This window comes from Chaetura pelagica, unplaced genomic scaffold (assembly GCF_000747805.2).
Source record: "Chaetura pelagica isolate M959 unplaced genomic scaffold, ChaPel_1.0 scaffold439, whole genome shotgun sequence".
NCBI lineage: Eukaryota > Metazoa > Chordata > Aves > Apodiformes > Apodidae > Chaetura > Chaetura pelagica.
Window position 1 is genome coordinate 123,878 of NW_009954451.1, and position 10,056 is coordinate 133,933.

The 10,056-nt window shown below is 54.2% G+C and overlaps 1 protein-coding gene across 1 annotated transcript in view; it reads left to right on the plus strand.

Annotated features, from left to right (window-relative positions):
- Window positions 1-10,056, plus strand: part of FBN3 (fibrillin 3) — an 89,535-nt gene that overhangs the window by 27,904 nt on the left and 51,575 nt on the right. Inside the window, 1 exon segment of the mRNA XM_010004494.1 lies at window positions 3,760-3,885. Coding sequence (XP_010002796.1) covers window positions 3,760-3,885 — 126 coding nt within the window.

Here is a 10,056-nt window from a genome sequence, read left to right on the forward strand (position 1 = left end):
GTGGGAAGAGCAGGATCTGTTGGGGTTTGACTCCTTAGCCCTGCTGGAAGAACAGAACTGCTGAGGAGGAGACAAGAAAGCTCTGCTGGTGCCAAATGCAGGAAGGAAAGATCAAAGCTGAAATCAGACACATCTTCCTGCTGCAAAGACCTTTCCCCACAGCCTGGAGGGCAGTGGGGGGGTCGTTACACACGGTGACATTTTAAAATGATCCTGGAAGCAACCAGAGGAATTACACTTCAGGGAACAATTCCATGGCATGTTCTGAAGGCTGGAATCACTGAGTGAATAAGGCTTTTTTTTCCCCATCATTTCAGCAGTTCTCTGCCAATAATTTAACCCCTTAACAGCCCTTTCTCTGCTGCAAGACAGAGCTCTAAGCCAGCTCTGTTACCAGGGAAGGATGTCATGCCTGTACCTCAGCCAGGGTGTTTTCCAGTGCCCCAGAAGGAATCAGTGTCTCACATCCAGACTTGTCCCAGGATGGTAACACACAAGATGCAATGAAACCCATGGAGAAACACCAGGGAGTGAAAGGCACTTGCAGGCCTTGGGCAACAAGGTCTGTTCAAACCCATCCAGGACAGATCCTGCTTGATGGGCTCCAGCATCTCCAGGAGACAGACTCTGCCAAGTGGCTTGGTTCTAGATGATCTTGAAGGTCCCTTCCAACCCCAACCATCCTATGATTCTATGATAAGAGAGAACAAACCCTTTCCTTTCCAGCCTCACCTATTTTTCTCACCCCTTCCATTTAGCATTTGCTGTCAGATGCTCCTCACACCAGATGCTGCTCTTTTGTCTGCACAAAATTCCCAGTTTTCTGCTGAAGACAAGGCTCTATTTGTTTCCCTCTGCTCCCTCTCATTCATGTTTCTGAGGTGGGGGGAAGTTCTCCTGCATTTTCCAGGAGCAGAGTGGGGAGCCCTGGCCCAGTTCCCTCGCCCAGGGAACACGATACCCACTTGATGAGCATGTTTTCAATTCTCTCCCAGAAGGTCTACAGAAGAGCTCATTGTTTGGCTCCATTAAAAGCTCATTTCCATGGATTTGGTGTGGTTTGGAGGGTTCCATGAGTCTCCTCTGTGGGTTTTCTTTGTCCTTTCTGGAAGGGCAGGTCTGGGAGTGGCACGTGGGGTCTGATGAGTCGTGACCCCTGGGAAGTGACACAGGGATGTTTCCCCCATCAAATCCTGGGGGATTTGTTGTTTTTTTTTGAAGCAGCTGGAAATGTGGGGGTTCAACCCGTGTTGGATGGGGCTTTGCAGGCTGCAACTCCCCCTCTGAAGCTCTGTAGCCTTTGGCTTCCAGCATTTCCAGCCTTGGTGAGCCCAGCCAACTCCATCCCAGGCAGTCTGGGGACCAGGTTCCAAAATCAACGTTTGCATTTGAATCCTGCCATTGTCTGGGGAGGAGGGTGCAGGGGAGAGGGCTTTCCTTTTTCACAGGGTTGGAAAAAGTGGGGAAGCAGCCAGGTTGGGGTTGGAAGAGTTCCCTGCCCAGGGGTGGCAGTGGGAGGTGGACATTCCCCACCTGGTCCAGTCTCTCCTTGATGGATTCAGCTCTGAACCCATCAAAACCAGGAGACATTTTGCAGGGAGAAAACCAAGCAAGTGTGGTTGGGGAAAGGCCTGAAAGGACAACAAAGCTCAGGTTCTCAAAGGGCAGGATGTCTGAGCAGCTCTGCTTTTCCTTCCCCTCCCCTTCCCTGCTTCTTGGGTTGCTCAGCTGAGCTGGGTTTTTCGAGTCAGGGGGGGGAAAAAAAACCATGTTGCAGTTTGATTGAACCTTTACAATTCATTCTGGGTCTTCCTGAAGAATGGAATGCAGCTGCTGGGCCCCCCCAACATGTCTGTGTCCCCTTGGATGTCTGAAGGATTGATCTAGAGCCACACAGGAGTTTTGAAGCTGTTATTTCTAGTCCTACAACCAGTTCTTGCTTCATAAAGCTCTTTATTTTCCCCCCCTTTCCAGTGTTCTGCAAATTGTAACCAAACACAGGCCTGTAATTAAATGGCAGGGCAGGCTGGAGTGATAAAATCTCTCTTGGCTGCAGGGGCCCGGGTTTGGGGAGTGGTTTTTGGGGGGGGAATTTGCACTTTTGCCTGGCCAGGTTTCCAGCCCTGCTGGTCTGAGCATCCAAGAGCTGCAGGAGCACTTCAAGGAGGGAGGGGATTGCTCTGCAAAAGGCAGCTGGGACCTTTGGGCAGCCAAAAATCTGATTTTTAGAGTTCCTGAGCAGCCCAAGAGGGATGTGTCTTCCCCTGGTGCTGCTGTTCAACCTGCCCTGGGCTTCATTTTGGGTCCAGTGAGATTCAGGTGTCACTTGTTTCCTCTGAGTTGCAGGCAAAGTCAAACAGAATTGTGGCTGTGGGAGCTCCAGGGAGAGATTGGAGGTGGTTTCTTTGCCATGGGGGCCTCTCTCCAGGCCACATGTCTCACTTGAAAGGCAGCTCAGGACATTGTCAGGGTCTGTCACTGAGCTGAGGGGGAGGAATTTCCCTCTGTCTCACTTGGCAGGGAAAGCTCATCCCTCCCAGGGCACAGCTCTCCTGCCCTCTTGAGACATTTCCATGCAGAGGTGGAGAATTCCTGCCTGTATTTACTGCCAGGGAGAGAAAAAAAAGCTCTGATGGAGATGCCTTCTCTGCAATCATCTGACCACAACTCAACACCCTCCAGATCCTTCCTGAAGTCTTTTCCTCAAGAGGTGGAGCAGTGCAGAGCCTCTTGTACCTCTCCTCAAGGTGGTGATGTGGCTTCACTGTCATCATCAGGTGTCCATGGCTGTCCCACCTGCAGCCAGAGGGACCCCCCCCAGGGGAGGTCACAAGAGCAGAAGGTTCCTGGCAGCTTCTCTGGTTTTAGAGAGGAGGAGGAAGTTGGTGAGGATGTTTCTGGAGGGCTGAGGTCAGTGTTTATTCCTGGAGAGCCACCTCTGTGCACCCAGATCCTTGGATTTGGGCCTGTGCTAGGGAACAGTTTTACAGACATTTCTAGGTGACTTGAATCCATCCCAAGCCTTGGAGAATCATGGAGTGGTTTGGGTTGGAAGGAACCTTAAAGATCATCTGGTTCCAACCCCCTGCATGGGCAGGGACACCTCCCACCAGGTCAGAACCAGCCCTGTCCCTGGGTATGTAGCTCAAAGGTTGGTGTAAACCTGTCTGCTTCATTCCAGCTTGAATTTATCATCTTCATCATGTCTCAGCTTCAGTTTTGAGCTTCTCTTCTCAGAAGAGAAGAGCACAGAGCTCTCAGCATCACCTTTGGGTGGCTCCTTCCTGTGATCCCATCACATCCTCACAGGTTTTTGGTGAAAGGTCATTGAATCCTGCTCAAGCTTCATGCCAGGCAGGTTCTTCCAGCCCTTCAGTCCTTCCCCTGGACTCTGAACCCCTGCACTTGGTCAATGTCATCTTGTAAGAGCTGCCACCTCCCAGAGCTGAGATGTCCAGGGGTGATCCAAGAGGGAACGTCCCTTTCCTGCTTCTGCTTCTCCTTGAGTCCCTCCTGAGCCTCCTCAGGGCTGCACTAGCAGTGCCAACCACTGCATGGCACTGTGAGATTGCACTCAAACAGCACCTTCCTAAGCTCCTGGTTCTGTTTCCCCCTGGACAGGACCCAGCCCATGGATCCACTGCTTGGAGGCCACCTCAAGCATCCCATGACAACCTGTAGCACCAGCTCCTGGAGCCAGGCAGGAGGGGAGATGGTTTTGCTGGGAGATGGAATCACTCTTGGTTTGTTCTCTTCTAGATGTGGATGAGTGTGGGGCCATCTCTGGTGTGTGTGATGGTGGGGAGTGCACCAACACAGCTGGGAGCTACGTCTGCACCTGCCCCCGTGGCTTCATGACCAGCCCTGATGGATCACGTTGCATTGGTGAGATATTCAGTGCACCCTGGGACCCCAGGGGCAGGGAGAGACCCACCTGGAGCAGCTCTGCTCTGGAGACAGGCTGGGAGAGTTGGGGGGGTCAGCCTGGAGAAGAGAAGGCTCCAGGGAGACCTTAGAGCAGCTTCCAGGGCCTGAAGGGGCTCCAGGAAAGCTGGGGAGGGACTTGGGACAAGGGCAGGGAGGGAGAGGACAAGGGGGGATGGATGAAAAGTGGCAGAGGGAGATTGAGGTGAGACATGAGGAGGGAATTGTGGAGTGTGAGGGTGGTGAGAGCCTGGCCCAGGTTGCCCAGGGAAGCTGTGGCTGCCCCATCCCTGGCAGTGTTGAAGGGCAGGTTGGATGGGGCTTGGAGCAGCCTGGGCTGGTGGGAGGTGTCCCTGCCCATGCAGGGGTTGGGACTGGATGATCTTGAAGGTCCCTTCCACATCAAACCATTCCATGTCTTTGTGCTTTCCAAGCTCCCCAGAGCTGCTGTGAGGCCAGACAAGTGTCCCCAGGCTGACAAGCTGTCCTGCCTGCAGAGCCTGCAGTGAATCCTGCATGTTTAACAGACCCAGATCCCTTGCCAAGCCTTGTAAATATTTGATGGGCCATTTCTCTTTGGAACAGACCACAGTTGATGTGGTAAATTCTGTTTACTTGCTCTCAGCAGGGGCACTTCACTTCAGTCGGGATGAACCCCAGGGTTTGTCTCTCTGATCAGGAAGTTCAGTTGCCTCTGGAAAAACCAGGATGGGAGGGTTTGGAATCAGGAGCTGGGGTAGAAAAGTCAGAGATCCCTGTCAGTGAAATGGAAAGTCTCAGGTGTTGTGTTGGAAGTCCTGGAAATCAAAACAGGAACAAAACCAAGTCATTCCCAGCTTATTTTGCATCCACAGAACCTGGAGCAAGGCATGAATCATGTCCAAGTTACAGAAAGAAAAAAGCTTGTCAGGCAGAACATCCCAGTCCCTTGGTTTGGGAACCTGATGGGTTGGTTTTATTTCATGAGAATGAAATTCTTTTCCTCCCTGTTTCCCAGAGCCTGGAGGCTGTGAGGGTGTCAGATGAGTCATGTGGACTTTTCTCCCCCCACTTCCCTTGAAACCAAATGCTTCAAGGAATGGAAACTAAATAAAATTAGCAAGGCCAACTTTATAAATAGTCCCCAAGCTCATGACAGCATCTGAGCTCAGGGCCTCCTGCTCCAGCCATTTCCCTGAGCTGCCAGTGTCCCCTTTTTTGGTTTTTTTTGGGCAGATCCTATTTTTCCTGGCCAGAGGCACCTTTGGGGTGTTATTGCCCTGGGATCCAGATGTTGCAAACTTGGTGTTGGAGGGGGGGGTTTGTTGGACAGTTTAGGGTGCTCAGTCAGAGCTTGGTAACATCCTAGGGAAGAAATCAACTAACTGGTGTGTAAAATAGAGAAGGAATCAGTCATGTGGCCAACCTGAAAGCCCAAACAGCATCTAGGAGAGATTGTCACTCTGCCACCTCTCCCTTGGTTAGGCTGGAAGTGACCCCAGTGTCACCAACACTGGTGACAACCTTGATGTATCCCCATCCCTTTCCCCTCCCTTTTCTTTTTCTTCAGTAAACACCTTTTTTTTTTGATGGCATTGGAATCATCTCCTGTAGTTTTCACAGCTGAAACAGCAAGAGCCTGAGCTTGAGTGGCTCCCAAACCATCAAGAGCTGCTTTGCTGCCTTCCTCAGGGAAAGGCAACCAGGAGCATGGCCAGAGAGAACCCATCCTGGGAGGGCAAGGAACATTTCTTGGGTGACTCAACCTGTGCCTGACACAAAGAACCCAGTTCCACACATGTTTCAGAACAGGTTTCATTCATTCCTGGAAAAGCCAGGGTTGCAGCAGGAGGATCAGCTCCAGCAGCCTGGGAGCTGGAGTTGGGTTGGGCTTTTTTTGCAGCACAACGAGTTGCTTTTCAGGAACAGCTTGAAAGAAGAATTTTCCAGGGAGGAATTAAAAAAAGGCCTTTCAGCTGCATTTCCAGACGTGCACATGGTGTTCCCTGCTCTTTTTTTTTTTTTCCCCCTGCTTGTGCAGCAAAACTCTTGAGAGGTTTGGGTCCTTCATCTCTCCTTGGGCAGCAGCAGCAAATTTACTGCCTGACATCCCAGGTAGGACCAGATCTTGGTGATGGTTGGGAAGACCTGGGCTCAGAGGGGTGCAGGCTCTGCCAGGTCCCAGCAGGGAGGTCCTTGGAGTCACTCCTACCCCATTGGGATGAGCAGCTCAAACTCCATCTCCTGCTCTTACTTCTGGCAGGACCTTCTAAAGCACCCACAGCCTCTCTGGGTGGGAGGGCTCTGGCAGGTCTGTGGCTCTGTCCCCACCTCTGGTCTGGCTGATCTCCTGTGGAATTTCCCCTCCTTCCTCTCCTGGAGCAGGAGCTGATTTCCTGAGGTTCTGGTGTGAACCTGTTCCCTGAGCAGCTGCAGGGGGAGGCAGAACAGAACCACAAGGGCTTTGTGCTCCCACCTCCAGCATCTGGGTGGTCCTGCAGGAGGTCCCAGAGGGACCCCAGGGACCCACTCTTCTTGCCATCCACCCCTCTCTCTGCCCAAGGCAGCTCCAGATGAGTTTTCAGTTAGTTCTGGCCTTCATTTCTGAGAGAGATCATGACCAACTGCAGCCAAACCAGCTGAATGTCCTGCAGCTTTGTCCAGATGAAGAAGGGCTGGACCTTTCCCAAACTGCTGTGACCTCCCTGCCTGGTCAGACCTGCCAGCAAGTCTGTCTGTGGGGAAGAAGGCCAAGTTCCCCAGAGCAGTCCTTGCCCATCAACTGCCTGGTTGTCACCCTGTGTCACAACTTTTGGGACAGCAAGTGTCCCTCTGAAGAACAGGAGCTGGGTGGGCTCTGTCCTCTCTGATACCCCAAGGGTTGATTCCAAACTGCCCCCTCAGCTCTTCAAGTTCATTTTCAGCCCAACCCTAAGTCCTCTCTTATCTATAAACTCCCACCAAGGGGTTGAGGTGCATCTTTCCCAGATGGTCCCACTATCCTGCCCTGGCTTCTTCAGAGAGAATTTGACTTGATGATCTTCGAGGTCTTTTCCAACCCAGATGATTCTGTGATTCTTGCTGGGCTTCCAGTGGCCTCCATGTCCCTGCAACATCAACCTGGGGAAACATGAGCCTCTTCTACCCTCCAGCAGCTGCTGAGGCCTTCAAAGACGTGGCCAGTGCTCATGTGCCCTTGGGCTTGGGATGTCCCAAACACCCTTGTACTCCCTCCCTTGGAATGAGGAGCTCATCCAGTGGTGCATTCAATGCCCTCCCTCAAGTTTCCCTTCTCCCACCCTCTCTCTCTCTTTCCACAAGTCCCTTTGGTGGAGAAAGGTTCCTAAAAGGGAGCAGCTCCTGCAGAACTTGGGGCTGCAGAGTGGTGGGAAGGCTGGAGCTGAGAAGAGACCTGCTGGCTTAGCCACCCTGGCTTGAAATGGGGTCACTCTCCTCTGCAAGTCACAGAGCTGTGATTAGAAAAGTACCCACAGCCCAGGGATCAAACAGCTCCATGCAATTAGTTGCAATTACATTGCAGGGCAGTGCCAACCTGCTGGAGGTGTCACTCCAGAGGCACAGGTGACAAATCAGACCAGACTTTCCCCCTCATTAGTTTCCTTGAGGAACAGGGACGGGAGATGAATGAGTGGAAGGTTCCAGGTTTTCCTAGAGGACTCGGTGCCAGATGGAACCTGCTGAGATGTGTGAAAGACCCTCAGTCTCCTGGGCCTGCTCCAGAAGCCACACACACCAGAGCCCAGTGCCAGGCTTGGTGTCTGTGGCTTTGGCCAGGCTCGTGGGCTTTGAGCACCAGCCAGGGCTCCTTCTCCTCCCAGCTCAGTCCAGGCTGTGGGAACCAACCCGGGAGCTGAAACAGGCACCCACGGGGAGTGGGAGTGATCAGGGAGGGATGTGGAGCTGGGAACTGCTCCATGTGTCTAGCCAGAGGTGCTGGGACCACTGGGACCTGGCAGGGGATGCTTCCTCATGGGAAAGCTGCCCACCAGTTGTGGGAAGGAGAGGCAGGACCTGAAGGGAGCAGGACCACACTGGTCAGAGGTGGCTGTGGCCAGGTCCCTGCTCAGCACAGCATGGGGGTGGCCAACTGGAACTGGAAGGGTTGTACCTGCATCTCCAGAGGGGTGGAGGAGGTGGTTGACCACCTTGGTCTGCCAGCTCTGTCCTGCAGCAGGTGGAACCAAGGGACAGGACTGCCAAGGCTTCAGGCTGGAGCTGGGCTGGCTGGGGAATGGGCACCTGCTCTCTGGGGACCCTCACAATTAGTAGCAGGCAGAGCTGGGTGGTTCTTCTCCCAGGGAAGTGGTTTTAGTGGCAGAAGTGAGAGGGAAACGTGTGACGTTGGGTCTCCCCAGAGGGGAGAAGACACTTCCACTCCACGTGGCCAAGTTCAAGGGCCAGTTGTGCTCTTAGATGGGCACTGATGGGCAACCCTTGGTCACCAATGTCATGTCAACTGACCGACCTCAGAGGAGGAACTGGAGGGATGGAGATCTCAGCCCCAGGAGGTGGTTTGGTTGAATTCAGTCCAAACCAGCTCCTGTTTCCCAACCAAGGGGATGGGTCAGACTGTCCAGGGGTGGAAGTGTCAACGTTTGCAGGGGTCTCCTGTTAGACCAGCTCCCCTCAACCTCTTCTCTCTCCCAGCTGGTGTGTTGGGTCAATGGGGGAACCCATTCCTGACATCTCCCATCCCTGCAGAAGCTCTAGGGAGAGGAAGGAGGCACCTGTAAGCAATCCCATGTCTTTGAGGAGGTGGGGAAACGTGGGGTGAGGTGGAGGACATCATCTCTCTTTTGCTCTGTGAATTCAGCCAGAATCACCTTGTCCTGCCTGCAGAGCAAGGAAAGCAGGTCCCAGTCTGATGGACAGGGATTGTCCACCTCCTGCCTGGGTCTGGCTCTTGGTCAGGCTGCTTCTAGTATTTAGGAGCCCAAATGGGAATCGGAGGTCTAATACTGGGGAATGAGGCCTGGCATTACAGCCTTCTCATGCTCCTGATGGAGTTTCCAAGGGCTTGGGATGTCCCAAAACATCCATGTGTGGCTTGTCCTTCCCTCCCTTGGAATGAGGAGCTCATCCAGTGGTGCATTCAATGCCCTCCCTCAAGTTTCCCTTCTCCCGCCCTCTCTCTCTCTTTCCACAAGTACCTTTGGTGGAGAAAGGTTCCTAAAAGGGAGCAGCTCCTGCAGAACTTGGGGCTGCAGAGGGAGCAGCTCATGGGGCTGCAGGGGGAGCAGAACTTGGGGCTGCAGAGGGAGCAGCTCATGGGGCTGCAGGGGGAGCAGAACTTGGGGCTGCAGAGGGAGCAGAACTTGGGGCTGCAGAGGGAGCAGAACTTGGGGCTGCAGAGGGAGCAGAACTTGGGGCTGCAGAGGGAGCAGAACTTGGGGCTGCAGAGGGAGCAGAACTTGGGGCTGCAGAGGGAGCAGCTCTAGGGGCTGCAGGGGGAGCAGAACTTGGGGCTGCAGAGGGAGCAGCTCTAGGGGCTGCAGGGGGAGCAGAACTTGGGGCTGCAGAGGGAGCAGCTCTAGGGGCTGCAGGGGGAGCAGAACTTGGGGCTGCAGAGGGAGCAGCTCTTGGGGCTGCAGAGGGAGCAGAACTTGGGGCTGCAGAGGGAGCAGCTCTTGGGGCTGCAGAGGGAGCAGAACTTGGGGCTGCAGAGGGAGCAGCTCTTGGGGCTGCAGAGGGAGCAGAACTTGGGGCTGCAGAGGGAGCAGCTCTTGGGGCTGCAGAGGGAGCAGAACTTGGGGCTGCAGAGGGAGCAGCTCATGGGGCTGCAGGGGGAGCAGAACTTGGGGCTGCAGAGGGAGCAGCTCATGGGGCTGCAGGGGGAGCAGAACTTGGGGCTGCAGAGGGAGCAGCTCATGGGGCTGCAGGGGGAGCAGAACTTGGGGCTGCAGAGGGAGCAGAACTTGGGGCTGCAGAGGGAGCAGCTCATGGGGCTGCAGGGGGAGCAGAACTTGGGGCTGCAGAGGGAGCAGAACTTGGGGCTGCAGAGGGACCCTTCCAACCCAAACTGCTCTGCAGGTCCACAAGGTGCTGGGAGAAACCTCACCATGTGGGAGGACGGGCTGAGGCTGGGACATCGGGGCAGCTGGACACCCACCCCAGCCAGGAGCTGCCTCAGAG